The 22,443-nt window shown below is 43.0% G+C and overlaps 1 protein-coding gene across 1 annotated transcript in view; it reads left to right on the forward strand.

The window, feature by feature from the left end:
• Positions 1-22,443, forward strand: part of PROM1 (prominin 1) — a 116,609-nt gene that overhangs the window by 25,166 nt on the left and 69,000 nt on the right. The window contains exon 3 of the mRNA XM_053578081.1: positions 307-736. Coding sequence (XP_053434056.1) covers positions 517-736 — 220 coding nt within the window. The 5' untranslated portion in view covers positions 307-516. The remainder of the gene's footprint in view (positions 1-306; positions 737-22,443) is intronic.

Consider the following 22,443-nt stretch of genomic DNA (forward strand, 5'->3'; position numbering starts at 1 on the left):
TGTAAGATGGGATATTGCCTTAACAATGGAGTGTAGTAAGTGCTCAGTAAATGTCGGTTTCTGAGACCACATTGCGTTCTCTGCACTGCCTGGTATTTGTCTGTGTCCTGCCTGGTCTGGCCAGACTGCAGAGGGTGGTCTCGGAGTCCTGGCTTTTCACCAATGACTGTGCTCTGGAGCAGCCTGTGGGTTTGGTTTCTACCCACCCACCTGGGTGAGGCCGCAGGGCTTGTCTAAAGCTCCTGGTGCTTCCTACCGGCACGTTACAGGCATTGGTGTCACTGATGCTGTTTCTCTCCCTGCCAGGGACGGTGGCTTGGTGAATGACCCCCTTGGAGAACACCCTTCTGTACCCCTTGCTTGCCAGCCAGCCCAGCCAGACGACGGAAGATTCGGCAGATCGAGTGCCCACCTCACCTCTAATGCCCAGGTCACTCCCGTCTTCCCCAAGGCTTCTGGAAGTGCTGAGACGAGAGGCACCCGGTTCCACCTCATGCTTGGGGGACCTTGCTAACTATGGGGCTTGTGCTAACCCTCCTGCTGCTGCTGGGGCTGTGCGGGAACTCTGTTTCTGGAGGGCCACACTCGCCCACAGACACTCCTGGGGTGTTGCATTATGAATGGCCTGCAGTGAACTATGAGACCCAAGACTCCTATAATGCGGGACCCATCGGCATCCTCTTTCATATGGTACAGACCTTTCTCTACGTGGTGCAGCCTCATGCTTTCCCTGAAGGTAAGTGCAGATTTCGGGGGTGGGAGGAAGCATGTGTCTCCAAACACACCCACAGTATTGTTTTTTAATGCCAATACCATCAATATATAATATATTCAGCATTTTAAAACATGAAGTTCAAGATGATTGATTTTCATCATCAGCACAGAGAGTATTTGGATAGAATTTAAGATGATGTACCAGGTTAAAAAGGTTGGCAGGAATGCAATGATAAGAAATGGAACCAAACTGTGTTGCTATGTTGGTTTTCCAGTCCTTCAGCTTTTTTTTGTTGTTGTTTTGTTTTGATGAGAGCAGTGAATTAGGCTAAGGCACTTACCAGAAGTAAACATTAGGGTAAAACTAGGATAAAAATGGAAACTGGCATCAAATGAGAAGTTAATGACTACTTGGCATCTGACATCTGATGGCCACCTTAGCACTTAGCAAATTTGACATTGGAAGGGTAAGGACAAGCCTGTTCACCTGATTAACTGTTTGCTTCCATCCTGAGAGTTTGGGTGTGAGGGAAGGAGGCATGGGCACTTGCCAGAATTTTCATGGCATTGTGCTGTTATTCTTTATATATAGCCGCTTTGGCTTTCTTTCTACTGTTTTCCATTCATCTGGGCTGGAGGGAATGTGTTCACAGAAACCGGGTTATGAAAACGGAAATGATCTGTGGGAAGTATCTGCTGCTAGATGTTAGCAGCCTACATTTTTGGTTGACTTAATGTTAGATCCGTTCTGCACTTGTTCTTTAAACTGCAATGATTTGAATAAAATCATTGATTATAAGATTTGTTTGAATCTTTCTTTATCATATTCCTTAGCTGGTCAGCTAACATTTATGAGTCTTATTTTTGTGTGTTGGGGGTGGGGAAGGAGAAAAAGAGATAGAAGTAGAGAGAGGAAGGGAGAATGTTATTTAGGGAAACTTACACTTGTTTATATTGTGGGGAGTTGATAGATTTTCATTAAAACACATTTTTCTTGAATTTCTGTTATATTTAGTTGTCATGGATTCAGCGATTAAAACAGTTGGCAGCACAATTATCAATGTTTTGCTAGTTTAAATTTCAATGCAATGAACTAAATCTGTGAGTCGTTATTGTCACTAAAGAGAGTCCTGTACTAATGTCTCTTACTATTTGTGTCACCAGCTTTGGAAAGCAAAAGATGAAAGGAGAATATAAGCAGAGTTTATTTATTCATGTTGAATACAAATTTGCTGTTCTGGATAGGTAGATGTCTCTTAGTAAATTGATAAACTTAATATAAGTGTTATTGAAAAAATGAATGCCTACTAGTGGCTTCAGTCTTGGCTTCTTTGGCTTCCTTTTTTAATATAAAAAGTGTAGAATTCAGCTCTTTAATATGAATTTACAACAACTTCTTTGAAAAGATTGGAAAGCTTCCCGTGTCTTATTCTGCAGCATATCAAGTAATTAGTTAATCTCATAATCTCTTCCCATATGTTATTCTATTTTGCTCCCATTAGACTTCACTGGAAGATTTCCTCATACTTATTTTACAAGGGAAAGCAGGATTTTTTAAGGTCTTCATTCAGACAATCAGTCCAGAAGCCATCCTCTAGCTTCATACAAAACTCCATTCTTATGCATTCTGAAGTTTTGAACTTTAAGAACATTATCAGACTAACAGGAGGCATCTGAGGAATTTAAATCCTACATAATCTGAGGGTGTTAGCCTAGTTTGTCTCTTGACCTTAATCAATACTGATTACCTGGGAGGAAGAAATTCTCAAAAGTTTTAGCAGTAGACCAGCAAAAACCAGCATTACCCCTTTGGAGGGAAAAATTATTAGGTTGCCTAAAGACTGAATTTAACAGTTGAGTCTTAGGCCAGGCATGGTGGCTCATGCCTGTAATCATAGCACTCTGGGAGGCCAAGGTGGGTGGATTGCCTGAGCTGGACAGCCTGAGCCAGAGCAAGACCTCGCCTCTAAAAATAGCTGGGCATTATGGTGGCCGCCTTGAGTCCCAGCTACTTGGGAGGCTGAGGCAAGAGAATCGCTTGAGCCCAAGAGTTTGAGCTTGCTGTGAGCTGTGACACCATCTACTGAGGGCGACAAAGTGAGACTCGGTCTCAATAAACAAACAAACAAAAAAACAGTTGAATCTTAAAGTATTCCACACCCCCCATCTTCCTAACTTCTTATATATTTTCACCCAGTTACTATTACATTTCATAATAGTCTCAGAGTCCCCATTGGGTGCTTTGCATTGTAAAGAACCCATCGAGAACCATGTTGGTTTTTCCATTTGGGACCAGTTAATTTCCCAGTCACCAAATTATAGGTAGATGTTTTTGTAATTGAAGATGCAAAAACCAAAACAAAATTAAAAAATCAAAAAACCCCTAAAAAACAGAGTGATGGATTCCTATTTATTAGTTTAGTCAGTTTAGTACATTAACCACACAGAAGACTCAAGACTCATCCTCCACGGGTTCATGTCTTCCTGGAAGATCTTGTCCCGTGGTGGGTGTGATTTTTCATTGAAAGACTAGAGGTGCTTTGAATGCGAAGTTCCTGTGTGGGTTGAAGAGTAGAACCTGAAGGCACAGGCTGGGCAGGGTCTGCCTTTTTTCGTGCCATCTGACTGTGGGTTTTTTTTTTTTTTACTTTATATCCTATCTCCAACTGAAATGGTTTACAAGATATTGCATCTGAAACTCAAAAGCCCTTGTTGTAGCCTTAATAAATACAAGATGGGTAGTGCTTGTTCAGCTGAGACTTCGGACAAAGCCTCATTTCCTGGGCAGAAGAGATTAAATTAGATAGACCAGGAACACAGGTCACCATATCTGTGTAGACATGGCGGAATGTGTTCTAGAACGTTCTGTGGGTGTTTTACAAATGCCTGCCCTGGCCTGAGCTGAAAGAGGGGTACCTTAAGCTGGGCTTAGGCTCACTAAGCAGAGAACTATGTCTTATACTAGGAGGAGTTGCTTTTCATCCATTCACACCACAACAGGTGTTGGTGGCAGGATGACCAATAGGAGTTCAAGAAAGGGGGTTCCCGGCAGAGGGAAGGGTATTCTGGGAAGTGGAGGAGACAGTAGGTCCAACATAGGTATCTTAGTCCATTCAGGCTGCTATAAAAGTATGTGGGTTTTGAGACAGACTCTGTTATAGTCCGTTAGTTCACTTCCAAGAAACTCAGTCAACAGCATCCTTTTTGATTGACTCATGCAAGTTTCAACTTGGTTGGCTTACCAGTTTTGCTGGAATGGCTTCATTTGTTTCTGTTCACACAGATTTTATGTTTCTTGATTTTTGTGTATCTCTAAATGTTCCCAATGACCCACGTGTCATGGACTTGGTGGCTTAAACAACAGACATTTATTATAGTTCTGGAGGCTGGGGTGTCTAAGATCAACGTGTAGGCAGATTCGCTATCTAAAGAGGGCCCACTTCCTGGCTTGTACACAGACACCTTGCTGTGTGTTTGCATGGCCTTTCCTCCGAGTATGCTTCTGGGGGACAGGTGGGAGAGAGAGAGCAAGAACTAATTCCCTGTCTCCCATTAATCTCATCAGACACTAATCCCGTCATGTAACTCCACCGTCAAAATCTAATCTAAAACTAATTGCCTCTCAGATGCAGCATCACAATGAGTTAGAACTTCAACATATGAGTTTGGGGGAAGGGGACACAGTCAGCCCATAACAGTGGGTGAGGGAGATGTTCATGGAATAAACTGGCCAAGGTTAGGGAGAGCCAGAGCTGGAGGAACTTGACTTCCAGGGAGCTTCATAGAGAGAAGAAGGCATGGTAGCCTTTGAGCAGAGGTTTCATTCAGTGGACAGACATTTATGGGAAGCCCCTGGCTTCTGTGGTGCACCTTGCTGGGTTCTGTGAGCCAGGGTGTAAATGGAATTGAGTTTTGAGAAGAGGACTCAACAATGCTGGTAGGATAGATCACAGGTGGGGTAGAGGCTCTCACAGTAGCCCAGATGGAGGTAATAATGGACTTAGAATGAAGTTAAAGGTAATGAGGAAGTGGATGCAGTATCCACTTCATGTCCAAAGAACTTGGTTAGAATCCAAGCTCTTGCCTATACCTGATGGGTGATCATATGACCATCATCATTGCCCACTCTAGAGCTTCGATTTCTGAAGGTTACATGAGATGATATACGACATATGTTTAAATCCACGTCAGAAAAGCACCAAGAAAAATACTCAATTGTTGTGGTTACTGTTAATTTTATTATTGGAGAGGAAGAATTGACCAAATTTGATGCCAAAATTGGTGTAGAGAGGGGACTTGGGAATAAGAAGGTGTCCCCAGGAAGGGTCATTGGAATGTCCTTTCTGCTGCTCCCTCCAGGAGCCTTCTATATGAAATTGCCTCATAAGGAACAGTTGCATTACTTTTGATGTTAAGTGGGCTGTGTCCCGTTGGCAAGTCCCCCAGTAGCAGAATGAGGTATAGAAGGCAGGGCTCCAATACGGGGCTTCCAACAACTTTGGGAGGTAGATGACGGTGGTAGGTGGTGGTGGTATGTATTTCTATTCATCACATTCCCCTTTACAGACTGGAAAATTAAGTCAGAAAGATACCATATGTTCAAGGTGCACATGACCTTGAGAAAGTGATTACATGTTCAAGGCCCACATGACTGGGACAAAGAGATCACGTGTTGAAGGTCCACATTAGCCATGTGCTGTGGATTAGGAACTCCTCTCACTAGGACTAGTAATTTCTCCTATAAACCACAGGTACCTTGCAGGTAATTTGTTTTTTATTTTCTCATGGTGCTTTTAAAGCAACTGTAAGTTAGTATGGAAAGTGGTAAACTTTGCATATTAAAATTATGCACTGGAGATTATCTGATACAGATGAGTGAGTCGAGCCTTCCTTTTACAATTTCATGTGTTGTGATGTCTTTGGCATAAATTACGACCCACTTCTGGGCCATTCTAATGAAATGAGCAAAGGAAAGGAAAAGATCTCCTGTTTTTAGTTTTACAGAAATTCTCTGAAATTATTCTCTGTCCTGTTTTGGTATCGTTTTAAAATTAGATTTTAGGATGGTTGACCTATTTCTAAAAGCATTTTAGGCTAATGGAGTTTGCTTCTGGGAGTTGGTGTGTGTGGGAGCAGAGTTGGTTAAGTTGGTGAAAGTGGGGAAGTGAGGAGCATTCCCACAGAATTTCCAATTCACTTTTCTTGTAAAGCGGGGACAAGGGAGGGCAAACAGTAGAAAAATAACCAATTGGTTAATATCAGGTGACTGCTCTGTGAGTATGACAAGGAGGGGACTTCATCATCGTGCCCACTGAAACCTGCCAGTTTGGGAAATGAGGCTGATGTCTCTTTCCTGATGACAGCTTAGTGTCACTTTGGCACATTGGAACCTTAGCACGTGTTATTCCATTTTGATTTTCAGCCTGGTCTGTTTGGGCCTTGAGTTGGAACTTAGTCTGAGATGACCACCTATAATTTTTATGGAACATACTCAAGGGAATCACAAAGCGGGGGTTGCCTTCAGGACCCCAGGTCATCTCAAGGGACCAGGATGAGCCACCAGGGACTGGCCCTGACTCTCGGGGTTTCCTCAGCCTCCCATCTTGCCACGGTGCCTTCTCTCTGCGTGTCCACCTGCCTCCTTTCCACACCGCTACCTCGGGCTTCCCTGCTTCTGCAGGTGGAGAATCAGGTGCTGCATCATGGGTTTCAGTCCAGCTTCCTGGATAGTGCCTGGGAGTTCTCTCTCTTTCTGTTCCAATTCTAAATTCCCAAAGAAGGCCTCTGACCTACCTGGGCCAGATAGCAACCAGGGAGCCATTGAGTAACCATGTCCAGGACCCTCCTGTGTGGGCCTAGTTGCTGTGAGCTGTCACCATCACACGGCCTCAGAGGCAGAGAGAAATAGCTGGGCAGGGAGCACAGCAGGCGTGTCTGTGCTGATGTCCACGTGGAACTGGGCTCCAACATCTGCGTGTTCTTACTTAATTCAGACAAAGCCAGCATTGTCACCTTTAGAACACGTGACTTGTGCTGGCAATGGGCCTACTTGTAAATTAGGTCACAAAGGAAAGAGCTGATATCCATTGATCCTCCCGGGTCAGTCACTGCCGGGCAGCTGACATCCATTCAAAATAGCAAACCCAATTTGGTGCCTGCTTCCAGGGCCTTAAGGCAAGTCAGCAATCTGCCAGCAGGGTGCTGTTACTTGCCAGCTTCACAGAGGGGAAGCTGAGGCTCAGAGAAACACCTGTGGTGCATATTATAGGGGTATTTGCGAAACTTGGTAAATGTAGAATGTAAATGTTTTGGCACAGTAACTGAGATAACGCCGGAAAGGCAATGTTAACCACTGTGATAAAAATGTGTCAAATGGTTTATGAAGTGAGTGTATGATGCCCCATAATCATATCATTGTATACAGTTATGATTTAATAAAAAAAATTAAAAAAAAAAAAAAAGAAACAAGTAACTTGCCCCAGGTCCCTAAAGTTGCAGGCACTGGCTTTGAGTCCCGTAAGACTGGCTTTTAAGAGTCCAGGCTCATAATCACCGCTTTTATTTTGCTGACAAGCAAAGTGATACTCAGAGAGGGCAAGGGAGAGACACAAAGTCTTAGCTATTGGCTAAGAGGCTGAGCCAGGGTTGCCCCAGGGCCTGGCATCTCCCAAGCATGGGCTGTTTCTTCCAGTTGCCTCCACAGGGGAGGAAATGGGCTGTACAGAGCTCATTTGATGCCACCAATGACCTGCAGGGTGAGTTGGGGTGGCAGGTGACGTTGGGCAGATTCTAACTGATACTCGTAATCCTCCTGGCCTGTCTTCAGCTTCACGGGACAGCTTTTGTAGCTAAACCAAAAAAACATCCTGTTGACAGTTTATCCCTTTACCTTGTCCACAAAGCCCTCCTGAAAGGGGTCCTGTCTTTCCACACGTAAATAAACAGGGGTGAGGCAGGCTGTGTACAGCTGGGAAATGTCCTTTGAAGGACACCAGAAGAAAAAGCTTCCTGCTCTGCTGATCTCAAGCATGACGTCCTTTCAGGAGGCCTTTAAATACATACAGGAAGCAGAGATTAAGTATGAATGTAAACATAGAAGACCGCCAGGCAGCTGCTGGGCAGCTGCTGGCAGACACCCGCCTGGTATTAAACGGTGCTTGTGTGTTGGGGATAAGCACAAGTGACATCTTGAGACGTGCCTTCCGAGAAGCAGTTGAAAAGTATGGTCTCTACACGGTGGTGCCAGATCGGAGCCCTAGAGCAGTGCAGGCTATACAGCCACACTCTGTAAAATTATTTACTTATTTATTTAGTTAGTTAGTTTTCTAAAGGTAAGCATGAAACAAAGTTTACTGAGGAAAAGAAAGATAGACTTACAGAGTAAGAAAGCTTACAAAGCAGGATATATTGGCCGTAGACAGCAAACAGGTCTCCCTTGCCAGGACAAGCAGGTAAAGAGGCCTATAAAAGAATTTTAAAAGTTTTATCTTGAGCCAAATCTGAGGACCATGACCCAGAGCCACACACCCCAGAAGCCTGGAGCATGTGAACTCACAGTGGTCGGGTTATAGTTTGCTTTTATACATTTTAAGGAGACAGGAATTACAGGTAATGTCATAAATCAAAATGCAGAAAACATACATTGGTTTGGCCCCAAAAGGTGGGATATCTGGAAGTTAGGTTCTGTCTAAAAAGAACAAGAATCAGTGCAAAGGAATGCTTATAATATAAAGGGTCTATTAATCAGAGACCAAGGACCAGACAGACTCAAGGGGTTCATTGTGTGTGCGTGGAGGACCCGCAGGTGTGTCCAGCACAGCCTCAGGCCTGTTAGTACATCACAAAGGCTACCTCCCAGAGGGGAGGGGCATGATGAGGCATGTCTGAGCTCCTTTCTTGTGACTAGCAACTCAGTTTTAGGGATCCCCTTGGCCAAGAGGGGGTCCATTCAGTCTGCTGCTTATGGGAGAGCCTTACATTTTATTTCAGTTCATAGCAGGAAGGACATAACTGGGAGAGATGGCCACAGGCAGGCCTGCCACACGCCCTTGGAAAATGTTGAAACGTTTTCGTACACTGCAAGTGTCAAGCTCACAGTCATTAAATATGCTGAAAAGCATGGCAGCAGAGCTACCGAGAGGCACTTGGGACCTCTGCCCACAGTGTCAAACTGGGATCTGTGTTTCAACCAGGATGATACAAGAAAAGGGTAAAAGGATCTCATGAGAAAAAAGCACTGATGACTTCTCAGGGACGCTTACATGGAGCTTTAACTTTATGAAGAGAGGTTTGAGCGTCAGGGCACATACAAAACTTGTCCCCACACTTCCGGTAACTGGTGAGAATCCAGTTTAGGGATTTTATTCCTATGTTATCAATCTTCAAAAGACTTAAAATTTTGGGCTGTCTCAAATCACCAATGTGGATGAGGTCCCACTCACGTTTGATGTGTCATCCAGCAGAACTGTGAATGTCAAAGAGGCAAAGACGTAGCAGTGAAAACCAGTGGACGTGGAAAAACACACTTCACTGTTCTAGCCTGTTGCATAGATGGGACAAAGCTACCACCTCTGATCATTTTTTTAAAGAAAAAGAAAACATTGTAAGTGGAGTTACTGTCCACATGCATAAAAAAAGGGTGAGCAAATGAAGAAGGTGTGAAATGTGTTGTAGCAAAGTCTGGTCCCCAAGGCCTGGAGGAACTGTTAAAAAGAAAACAGCTTGGGCGGTGCCTGTGGCTCAGTCGGTAAGGCGCCGGCCCCATATACTGAGGGTGGCGGGTTCAAACCCGGCCCTGGCCAAACTGCAACCAAAAAATAGCCGGGCGTTGTGGCGGGCGCCTGTAGTCCCAGCTACTCGGGAGGCTGAGGCAAGAGAATCGCTTAAGCCCAGGAGTTGGAAGTTGCTGTGAGCTGTGTGAGGCCACGGCACTCTACCGAGAGCCATAAAGTGAGACTCTGTCTCTACAAAAAAAAAGAAAACAGCTTTGCTTGGTTTTGGTCACTACAAAGTGCATGTTACACAAAGTGCCAAAGTTATCACAGTGGACTTGAAACCCAACCTGCTGTGACACCGGGTGGATAACCAGTAACCGCAACCTCTTGATGTGTCAGTAAACGAGCCCTTCAAGGCCCTAGTGAAGAAAGGGTGGATGTTGGGCGCAGTCAGCTGGGAATGATTTAACACCTACACGCAGAATAAAGAAGCATCCAGTGCCCAGGTGTGTGATTGGATCCTAAGATTGCAGAACGGTGGCAAGAAGGAAGTGGTTGTGAAATTATTTAGAAAGGGACTCTTCGGAAGACACCGGTAATGTAGAAATTGAAAAAGATACTTCTTAAATTGACAGTGAGGAAGAGCTCTTGGCCTTCTGTGATCAGTAAATGTTGTAAATTTGTTACTAGTACATAAAATTTCTTGGACCTTGTGTTTTTGTGTTTTGCAATCATTTGTTACATAAAATTTCTGGTACCTTCATATGTTAAAAGTAAATGCTAAAGTTCCTTTATATAATATAAAAAATAAGTACCTGAATATAGACAAATAAAATTTTGAATTAAAAAATTAAAAACTTTTTTTTTCTCCAGAACGTTTAGGCTGAAAACATGGGTGTTTATATGTTGGCGTGCATTATACATGGCAAAATACAGTATTTTGCATATTTTGTAACTTGAATTTTTTACTTACCATTACATCGTAAGCATCTTTCTATGTCTGTTCTTTTAGGGTGTTGCCTAAGTTAAAAAGGTTTTTCAAGCAAGAAACTTAAAACATTCACCAATCTTTTGATGTTAAGGCCAAAGCTTAAATTTGTTTTTATTAGGAGTTAATTGTTTGAAGTTTCAAAATTAATGTATTTGATATAAATCACATTCAAAATGCATCCTATGATTTTTGGTTTCTTTGTTTTGGTTTCTTTGAAGTTTAGCAAAAACCAAAACACTTGGAGTTCAGAGTTCTAAATTTTTAGGGTTTTTTTTTCTTCCCCAGACTTTAGTTTACTCACGCATCATTTCATCCAAATGACTGCCCTTTAATAAGCCTTTATACAGCATTTGAGTTCGTTTTTAATGCTCATTCTCTTTATATTCACATTTCTTCAGTTTGTGTAATATTTAATCATTATACCTTATACATAAACAGGCACAAAGAGACTCGGGTGCAAATTCAGTGTTATGCTCCCAGATTCATATGTGGAAGCCCTAACCCCAAGCACCTCAGAATGTGACTTCAGAATGTGATCTACTTGGAAATAGGGTCGGTGCAGATGCATTAGTTATGAGGTCACACTGCATACTGCTGTAGGGCTGCCCTTAATCCTTTGTGACTAGTGTTCTTTTTTTTGAGACAGAGTCTCACATTATTGCCCTTGGTAGAGTGCCATGGCAGCATAGCTCATAGCAACCTCAAACCCCTGGGCTCCAGCGATCCTCCTGCCTCAGCCTTCAAAGTAGCTGGGACTACAAGTACCCACTACAACGCCTGGCTATTTTTTAGACATGGGGTCTCACTTGCTCAGGCTGGTCTTAAACTCCTGAGTTCAAGCAATCCCCCCACCTCGGCCTCCCACAGTGCTGGGATTACAGGCATGAGCTGCCAGGCTGGGCCATGACTGATATTCTTTAAATGGGAAAATTTAGAGACACACACGCATGTGCACACATTGGTACACACGGGACAATGCCATGTGATGCCTGTGCTGCCAAAGAGGAGGTACCAGAAGCTAGGAGAGAGAGACCTTTAAATGGAGCATGGCCCTGTTGACACCTTGATCTTGGATTTCTAGCTTCCAGAACCACGAGACAATGCATTTCTGTTTTTAAGACACTTATTTGTCATACTATGTTATAACACAACTAGAAAACTAGTTTACCCGGTAGGCGGATCAGTGAACTGGTGGTCACTTCATGGGGAGGGACAATGTGTGGCCATGTTTTCTGAAGGCAGGAACTGAGGCCCTGTAATCTGGTCAGCGGAGAAAGTGGACTTGAGCTTGTAGAGTCTCCACTGCACATGTATACCCACATCATAGTCACGCCATCCACTTATTTGATCACAAGGACTCAGCTCTGTGCACAGCAAAGGAAAATAAAGGAAGTCACTTAGATAGTACACATGGTCCCCCCCCCCCAATTACAGGAGATCACGTAGTATTCAACCGAAGAGACCACAACCTCCATCAACTCTTAAAAGAAACACTGCATGAGTCATGTGATCGAAGGGATTTCCACAGAAAAATTCCCTCTCCACACCTGGCTCAAAAATCCTCTCAAGACCTAACTGACCTGACCCTGTTTTCATCCCCTTGCTTCCTAGCAAATTCCTTTTGTCTTTTTAAAACTTTCATGGGATGACTATTCTGGAATCTGGTCCCTGTCATGTTATTGCTTTGTCTGTACTATTTCTATATGCTTTATATATTTTATATACTTTTACTATTGCATGCTTAACTGTTTTTCCTAGTTTGTGGTCTTAGATTATAAACTCATTCAAGCTTGCAGTGCCTGATGCATAAGGAGAGCCTTTATAACCACTTGCTTTTGTTCTGGTGATTTAGAGTTATTAGAGATTATACTTAGGCCTCCCCCACACCTGTTTTTTTCTATAATCATTCAACAAAAATCAAATATTTGCCATGTGTACTTTCTTGAAATGTCAGTGTCATGTAGATTAGGATAATGTCACAGTAACACCCTCAGGGCCATGATCTTTTCTAGAGCTTGTTACTCTGATTTTAAATTTATTTCTAGAACTCTTTTCACTGTTAGGGTTGACTTTTTTTTTTCTTTTTGTTTCTCTGTTGTCAGCTGTTAATGCAGCTCTCTTCAAATCCTAATGATTTATTTTATGTAACTCTTTGAGTGAGTTCCAGTGTTTGCTTCATTTTTTCCATAGAATTCAAGGTGTATGACTTTGTGATTTTTTTTTTATATTTCAGAGACTTAAAAGTTTATTTCCAAGCTGTTTACTTTTTACTTGCCTAGAAAAATTCAAGTTTATCATTTTTTAGCCAATGGGATTCACAAACTTAATAGTAATTAAGTACCTATGAAGAGCTCAGGGTAAGGAAAATTTTGTGTGATTCAGACCAAGGATGATAAAGGGTTCCTGTAGATGTATGAAATGACCATGATAAGTATTGAATAAATCTAAATTATCAGATGAATTCAATTTTTTATATATTGCTGTCATGTTCAATATTTGTTAAAATAATTTAAAACTAACTTTATTTTAAATGCAAATACAGTATACATACATGTTGGGAAAAAAGCAAACAGCACTTAAAGGGTGAAAAAGGAAAAATAAAATAACCTCACTCTACTCGCTAGAGGAAATGCTCACTAGTAAGTTTTGGACACAGACATTCATTCTGTGAAGAATTCATTCATTTAATGGGTGCTTAGTGAATGTTCAGCAAGTACGAGGCTCTCTTCCAGGGTCTGAGGAATAAACACACACACACACTTTTTTTTTCTCCAAAGGAATTACTGGGAGGGGCCTGTGGCTCAGTGAGTAGGGCGCCAGCCCCATATATCCAGGGTGGCGGGTTCAGACCTGGCCCAGCCAAACTGCAACAAAGGAATTATTTTATATGCTCTTCTGCTTCTTTTGCTTTTAAAATTTAATATTTCTGGTAATTTTAACCATCCATTTCTTTTTAGTTTGAAAAAATGCAGAGACGTATAGAGACAAATTTCATAAAACATCTATAGAGTACTTGTTTTCCCAGAATGAACATGCAGATTGTTTTAAATAAAAGAAATAAATTATTATTATTATTATTGAGACAGAGTCTCACTTTATCACCCTTGGTATTATTATTACTATTATTATTTTTATTTTTTGTTTTTTTTGGCCAGGGCTGGGTTTGAACCTGCTACCTCTGGCATATGGGACCAGCGCCCTACTCCTTGAGCCACAGGCGCTGCCCTTTATCACCCTTGGTAGAGTGCTGTGGCATCATAGCTCACAGCAACCTCAAACTCTTGAGCTCAAGTGATTCTCTTGCCTCAGCCTCCCTAGTAGCTGGGACTAGAGGCTCCTGCATACCTGGCTTTTTTTTTTTATTTTTATTTTTTGGTGTAGCAGGCCCTGGCTGGTTCCTACCAGCCCCGGAGCATGGATGCCCAGCCAGAAATATAATTTTATTGACAAAATTGGAACCCCCCCCCCATCCCATTTCCAATCTTCTCTCTTGCTCTCCTTCCTTGCCTCACAGAGACTTGTATCCTCCAGTACATGTTTTTAGACAGAGCGTTGTTTTGTGTCTGGAGCTGGTTTGTTCCCCTGCTCACTGTGATGTTTTTGGTTTCTTTCTCATCTATCTCATCTTCATGTGAACTGTGCTCTGATGTCCCATTGTGCGAGTTGGCCACATTGTGTTTATCTTGGTCCCTGGGGGTGACTTTTAGGTCTTTTCCCCTCATAGTGTTCCCTTGATTAGACAACTCATTTCCTTCTTACGGATGGATATTTGGGCTGTTTTCGGGGGGGTTTGTGTGTCTGTGCTATTTTCAAACACTGCGCAAAGACCATTTTTCAGTTCCTGTCCTTGCATACTCGGGCAAAGAAAACCTGTTGGAGGAATCCTTAGAAAAGCAATTACCATGGCACATGGCATGTGCATTTAAAACTCTGATTGGCATTACAAATTGTTCACTGATTTGTATAATGCTTTGTACTCTCAGTAGTCGTGAACGGAAATACTTGCTTTCCCCACTCTTTTCTGACTCGGTTATTAAGACTTTCTATCATTGCCAATATGACAAGTTATAGAAAGCAATTATGTCTTACGTTGTAATGTCTTTAATCATGAGTGCGGCATATCTTTTTATGCATTTGTATTTCTTTTTTCAACAAACTTCCTGCTCTTTGTTCATTTTCCTCTGATTTGTGTCTGTATCTCACCAAAATTAAAAAGTACTTAGTATCTTGAATAGGTAACCAATTTATATGACTCAGAATGGAAAATGACCAAAGGATATGTGCTTGGATTCTTGATTTTCATCCAGCTTGCTTCTTTATTGGCAACCACTGTTTCCAGATTTTGTGGGTGTCTGTGTCTTTTGAGACCTATTTTATGCATGCGTGAGTCAATAGGTGTATGAGATCTTTCCTCCGCAAATGATTGTATATTGTATATATTTTTTGGTACCTTGCTTTCTTATTAAATGTACAGATCCGGTCATTAGTTTATATTGGTACATCACTTTTTTGTGTATTGCTGCAAAGTAGGCCATTATTTATCAATGCATTTCTACCATTTTGCTGTTAGAGTGTTATAAAAAAACTTCAGTTATTTCACGAATGTGCAGGTGTATATATAGGTAAATTTATGGATAGTGCCTCATTGCTCTCCGTAAAGGTTGAACCAATTTATTTATTCCTACCTAAGAAAATGCAGAAAAATCTCAGTGCATTTTGTCACTATCTTGGGAAGTGGACATTATTTTTATCTTATGGATGTGGCCGTGAAAGGTCAGAGCGGGTCATACAGCTTCTGAGTGGGCTGAGTGGGGATTGGAACTCACATTTGTCTGATTTCGGAATCTTGCCCTTTTCAGTATCCTCTATTACTTGGCTATGGCCTGATACCTGTAGAGGCACTGAACACCTTGTGGAAAATACTTTGTATGTTCCTGCACTTCCTAGATGTCTAGAGTGGAAAAACATATAGCATGACTTCTAAGCTGTTGTGAAGTTTTTTTCCAGGTATTACTCAGTGGATTTTAAGCCATTTCCAAAGTACCTTTCTGGGCATCATCCTGCTTCTTTTCCAAATACATCGCCCTACGGCAAGAGGAATAGATTTCAGAATTAAAAGCTGGGCTTGGCGGCTCCTGTGGCTCAGTGAGTAGGGCGCCGGCCCCATATGCAGAGGGTGGCGGGTTCAAACCCAGCCCCGGCCAAACTGCAACAAAAAAATAGCTGGGCGTTGTGGCGGGCGCCTGTAGTCCCAGCTGCTCGGGAGGCTGAGGCAAGAGAATCGCTTAAGCCCAGGAGTTGGAGGTTGCTGTGAGCTGTGTGAGGCCACGGCACTCTACCCGAGGGCGGTACAGTGAGACTCTGTCTCTACCAAAAAAAAAAAAAGCTGGGCTTTACTGGCTCTTGACATGCCTTTTAAATAAAAAAATCATCTTTTTTCTATTCAGCCTATTTTTAGTAATTGTTCCTTCTTGTTTTTGGAAGCTTCCTTAAAATTTTTTAACTTTATGAATTAAACGTCTAATTATTTCATTTTAATTCTTATTTACTAATAATGCATTTAAGTATGCAAATTTCTCCTAAGAACTGTTTGGCTTTCTGTGGATTTCCTAATAGGGTGTTCACATTTCTTCTGTCTAATCATTGATACTTTCAGTTTTGATTTCCCCCTTTACCCTGTTTGACTGATGTCAATTGAGTACATTTTACCTTTTAAAACAGCAGTAACAAAGAATAAGTATGAGTTATTGTAGTTTATTAAAACATTTAAAGTTTTCAACTGTATGTTTGTTTCTTTTTGTAACAGAGTCTGACTCTGTTGCGCAGGCTAGAGTGGACATAGCTCATAGCTCACAGTAACCACAAACTCCTGGGTTCAATAAATCCTCTTGTCTCCACCCCCCCAGCCTCCTACCCCCACCCCAATTACTTTGCTTTAATTTTCTTTATAGCATTTATTCTATTATAGTGAATATTTATTTGTCTTGCTTGTTAGAGTCTAAACATCTTGAGAATGGGATTCTGTTGATTTTGTTCAGCACTGTGTCCTCAGGGAACAGAGAACGCCTAGCAAGGCTCCAATATCTGTGTATCTGTCACCTGCAGGGGCAGACGTGTAGCCTCCTGGGCACCCCACTTCCCTCTTTGAGCTCCCATAGTCCTACATTGTAAAGATCCTCATTTCCTCCTCTCCCACTATGGTCGTCATCTGGCCAAATCCCAAATTTGGTTGCAGTGTTTTCCGCTGACTCTACTTTCTCAGGTCAGTGCTCCGGCAGCTGGCGGCTCTGGAAACTGCCGCAGCTGTGCCAGCCGGACTCACTGTCCGTGTGTGTCCACTGCCCCCACAGGGATACTCAGACCCTGACAGTATGTGCACATTGCCTGTCCTCAGATGTCAACCCCCAACCCTCTGCCACCAGCCAGAGACCTCATTTTTTGTGAGCAAAATAGATGGAATCACATGAAAACTCCCTATTTTTATTTCCACGTTTTCACTAGGGTTAGATGCGCATAGAACTTTTTTGCATATCTTTATTTTGAAAGAATTATCCATCTTCCAAAAGGTTGGGAATGTTCATGCCACCACCAGGCATGTGTTTGGCATTGAAAAAATGGAATTAATTGCAAAGAATACGACATCCCATTACGTTCACATATGCATCTCTGATTACTAGGGAGGTGGACCACCTTCCCATCTGTTTCTTTCCTGAAGAAAGAGTTTATGAAATGCTGTTGCTCACCTGTGTACAGAGTCTCAGTCTTTTATTGAGTCCAGGACAGCAGATCTTTATAGAAAAAGCTTTGCCTTGTCTATTTCCTGTGAATGGTATTAGGCCATCAGGTGTCAGGGAATTTGTCACGTGGGGGAGATTATTGTCCAGTTCCTTATTCCTGTTATATAGGTGACAACACTGACCCCCAGAGAGAGGAAGCTTGCTCATTCACATGAGAGCTGGTAGGATTAGCAAGCAGGAAAGAGGATGGGGGTGTTACTGCCTGGGATGTTTCTTAGTCCTGAAGTCCCCCCAACCCCTGGGCTAAGGACGAGTATTGGTCTGTGGCTCGTTAGGAACCAGGCCCCCCCAGCAGGAGGTGAGTCAGGGAAGCTTCATCTGTATTTACAACCCGACCCATTGTCAATCTGCGTGAGCTCTGCCTCCCATCAGATCAGTGACAGCATTAGAGTATCACAGGAGCACCAATCCTACTGTAAAGTGTGCATGCCAGGGATCTAGCTTGTGTGTTCCTCATGAGAATGTAATGCCCCCACCCCCAAGTCCATGGAAAAATTGTCTTCCATGAAACCAGTCCTGGCACCAAAAAGGTTGGGAACCATCATCTCAGTACACAGGGAGTTGGTGTCTCCTCTGTTGTTCCAAATTAATTCCCGGTGCTTTCAGAACAGCAGGAACTTTGTTGTATCAATAAGCTGTGTCAACAATGGAAACGAATTGTCTTATTCTTTGTAATGTTATTCATTGCAAAGATGACAGACATACCTTTATTTATTTCCTGTTTATTAGTCGTATATGATCATGTCAGATATGCAGGAATAGAAATCAGAAAGACTGGCTCTGCCCCTATAGCTCAGTGAGTGGGGCACCAGCCACATACACCGAGGATGGTGCCACCGAGGATGTGGCACCAGCCACATACACCGAGGATGGCCGGGCTCAAACCACCAAGGCGGTTTGAGCCCGGCCTGGCCTGCTAAACAACAATGACAACTGCAACCAAAAAATAGCCGGGCGTTGTGGCAGGCGCCGATAGTCCCAGCTACTTGGGAGGCTGAGGCAAGAGAATCGCTTGAGCCCAAGAGTTTGAGGTTGCTGTGAGATGTGACACCATGGCACTCTACTGAGGACGACATAGTAAGACTCTGTCTCAAAAAAAATCAGAAAGACTCTTCTCACCCAGAGATATTCTCTGTTTACTTTTCACCTCCCGTCTATGTGCTGTGGAAGTGAAGCACTACATTCTGGTCTGTGGTTTTTTTAGGCTTTTTTCCCCTAGGGATTGGTGGTAGTCACGATGGTGAAGGTGGTTGTTTAGCTGAAATCACACTGTGTTCTCATGTAGGACATAGACAGAAAGGTTTGACCTGGAAGAAAACAAAGCTTGTTAGGTCATCTGGTTTTGAACCGTTTTACCCACCAGTTTCCTGTGTGCAGATTGTCTAGAACTGATTGTACTTGAGGGTTGAATGATTTTATTTTTGGCCAGGGCCGGGTTTGAACCCACCACCTCCGGTGTATGGGGCCAGTGTCCTACTCCTTGAGCCACAGGCGCCACCCAATTTTTTATTATAATAAATGGGACTTGAAAAATAGGTTTCACATTTAAAAACCAGCCTGAACTGCAGACTGATAGCTGTAAGGAAATCAGGTTTTATCTGATGTTTCATCTACCCCTGGAAAAACTAGGATTTTCAAGTTCAACCGTAATGGTGGTTTGGGATTGTGTTTCAGTTTGTAAGGAGCCCTTGATTTCCCACTCCACCCCAGCCCTCTTTGGGGCTTAATAAAGAAGCTGAAGTGAGAGGCATGTTGACTCTTTAAGAAAAAAAAATTTTTTTTTTTTGGGCGGCGCCTGTGGCTCAGTGAGTAGGGCGCCGGCCCCATATGCCGAGAGTGGCGGGTTCAAACCCAGCCCCGGCCAAACTGCAACAAAAAAATAGCCGGGCGTTGTGGTGGGCGCCTGTAGTCCCAGCTACTCGGGAGGCTGAGGCAAGAGAATCGCTTAAGCCCAAGAGCTGGAGGTTGCTGTGAGCCGTGTGACGCCACGGCACTCTACCCGAGGGCGGTACAGTGAGACTCTGTCTCTACAAAAAAAAAAAAAATTTTTTTTCTGAAAAATATACCATGATTACATATCCAGACTTTTTCCCCCCGAAGGACAATATTCTTGCCCAGAAGAATGTTAGCTTCTTAGATCTCATTTTGTTGTCTCATCTAGGCCGCGCAAGTTTACTGACTTACGATAGGTGCAGTGCATGAGGTTCAGGGCTTTGTGTGGGAGAGAGAACATTTGCTACTTTAAGGAATGAACAGTTCCTGTATTGGAGGAGACAAAATGTATTTACATGGAGGAGTTCAGGAACATGTAAGCCAGTGGGTCATTAAATGTCACAAGTGAGTTATGAGTTGTGGGTATTTAGTGGTAAGGAAAGTCAGCTGAGGATCTCGGTTTTAATTATAAGGATAGGGAGGAGGTTTTGACAGGTGGGAGAATGCTATCGGCAAGCCTCAGAGGGGCATAAACAAGTCATGTTTGAGGGGCCAGGGACCTAGTTGGATTGGAGAGGTCTTTTTTTTTTTTTTTTTTTTTTTAGAGACAGAGTCACAGCTCACAGCAACCTCCACCTCCTGGGCTTAGGCGATTCTCTTGCCTCAGCCTCTAGAATAGCTGGGACCAAAGGCGCAGACCACAATGCCCGGCTATTTTTTGCTGTAGTTTGGCCAGGGCCGGGTTTGAACCTGCCACCCTCGGCATATGGGGCCGGCGCCCTACTCACTGAGCCACAGGTGCTGCCCAAGGAGAGGTCTTATTTGAAGGGAGGCAACTGTCTATTAATTGCTTAATATGTGTTGGGCATCCTGATAAGAGCTTTTCACATGTCATTTTTTTTTTTAAATGATGGGTGTTATTACCTTCATTTTACAAATGAGAAAAGTGAGGAGCTGGAAGGCAAAAAATTTGCCAAGGTTCACAACATGAAGAGCCTGGCCTGGAATCTGGACTCTGGATTACCTGATGTATGGTGACCACAGGACAGTTTAAGAGTGAAAGAGACTGGCAATGATTATGCCAGGTCAGCAGGAATAAACTGTTGGCTCTCTGAGCAAACCAAGATATATATCTGGTCCCTGTAACTGCACAGCCTGTACCCACTTTGATTTGAATTGGGTAGGGTTATGTCTTGGATAACTTTAAAGGCAATTAGTGGAGACCATGCATAAGTGGTCATAGAAAAATTGGCATCCTGGCACTGTACTATAGAACAGAACAGAGTAGGAGAGAGATGAGAGCCCAAAGAAATATTAGATGTGCTGAAGATCTGAATTATAGAATGGAGCATGAGGGAGGTAAGATATTCTATAAGTGCTTCTATTACGAAATTGCAAATCTACTCAAAACTAGAGAGACTATAATGAATCCCCATATTCCCATTGCCCAGATGAAAATATTACTTGGGGTGGCGCCGGCCCCATATACGGAGGGTGGCAGGTTCAAACCCGGTCCCGGCCAAACTGCAACCAAAAAATAGCCGGGGGCGGCGCCTGTGGCTCAACGGATAGGGCGCCGGTCCCATATGCCGGAGGTGGCGGGTTCAAGCCCAGCCCCGGCCAAAAATAAAAAAAATAAATAAAAAAAAATAAAAAAAATAAAAAAAAAACAAAAAATAGCCGGGCGTTGTGGCGGGCGCCTGTAGTCCCAGCTACTCGGGAGGCTGAGGCAGGAGAATCGCGTAAGCCCAGGAGTTGGAGGTTGCTGTGAGCTGTGTGAGGCCACAGCACTCTACTGAGGGCCATAGGATGAGACTCTGTCTCTACAAAAAAAATAAAAAAAGAAAATATTACCTGGTTTGTCACAGTTGCTTTATCTACCCTCTTTTCTTTCTTCTTTTCATTTTTTTTCTGCAAAGTATTTAAACTCAAACATGACATCATTTCCCCTTCTACACATTGAGCAGTGGTTCTCAACCTTCCCAATGCTGCGACCCTTTAATACAGTTCCTGTGGGTCATGACCCACAGGTTGAGAACTTCAGTTCTAAAGACTATGAACATTGCCAGGCACAGTGGCTCACACCTGTAAGCCTAGCGCTCTGGGAGGCCCAGGTGGGAGGACAGCTGGAGCTCAGGCACTCGAGCCTAAGGATAAGCCAGACCCCACCTCTACTAAAAAGAGAAAAATTAGAGGGGCATTGTGGTGAGCACATGGAGTCCCAGCTACTTGGGAGGTTGAGGCAGGAGGATCGCTTGAACCCAAGAGTTTGAGGTTGCTGTGAGCTATGATGACACCATGGCACTCTAGCCTGGGCAACACAGCAAGACTGTCACACACACACACACACACACACACACACACACACACACACACACAAAAGGAATATGGACATGCCTTACTATCCACAGTATCATTACCAACTTACCAAAACTGGTTGACTGTCTAACTGGGAAGCAGAGATCAGAAAAGGTAAAGTGATTAAAAAGGAAGATGGAAAGAAGTCCAAGACCTTTCTTCATTACAAATGTTTATTTTGAATAACTTCAAACTTTTAGACGTATTGCAAGAATAATACCAATGAACACCTGTCTGTTTTCTACCTAGATTCATTGTTATTATTTTGCCACACCACGAAATACTTGAGCACACCTCTCGTAAGTCATTATCCTGCATAACCACATGGAAACATGACACTCAGGACATTTGGCATGATTTTATTTGTTTGTTTATTTTATTTATTTATTTATTTTTGAGACAGAGTCTCACTTTGTCACCCTCAGTAGAGTGCTGTGGCATCACAGCTCACAGCCACCTCCAATTCTTGGGCTCAAGCGATTCTCCTGCCTCAGCCTCCCCAGTAGCTGGGACTACAGGCACCTGCCACAATGCTCGGCTATTTTTTGGTTGCAGCCGTCATTGTTGTTCGGCAGGCCCAGGCTGGATTGAACCTGCCAGCTCTGGTGTATGTGGCTGGTGCTCTAGCCGCTGACCCACAGGCGCCGAGCCAGGACGTTTGACATTTTTATCATACTTTTACTGACTACACAGTTTATATTTATATTTCTCAACCTTTCTCATTGATGTGTTTTATAATTTTTATTCAAATTAAATCTTTGTCAGGGGTACTATATGAATGAATGATGTGTTGTCAGGGGTACTGTATGAATGAATGATGTGTTCTTAGTGCCTGATGTCAGGAGGCTCAATGCCAATTTGAGCCATTATGGGTGAAACTAAGTTTGATTATGTGGTTAAGGCAGTGTCGCTCAGATTTTCTATGTACTTCCCTGTT

The sequence above is a fragment of the Nycticebus coucang genome, chromosome 23 (genome assembly GCF_027406575.1).
Source record: "Nycticebus coucang isolate mNycCou1 chromosome 23, mNycCou1.pri, whole genome shotgun sequence".
NCBI classification, from domain to species: Eukaryota; Metazoa; Chordata; class Mammalia; order Primates; family Lorisidae; genus Nycticebus; species Nycticebus coucang.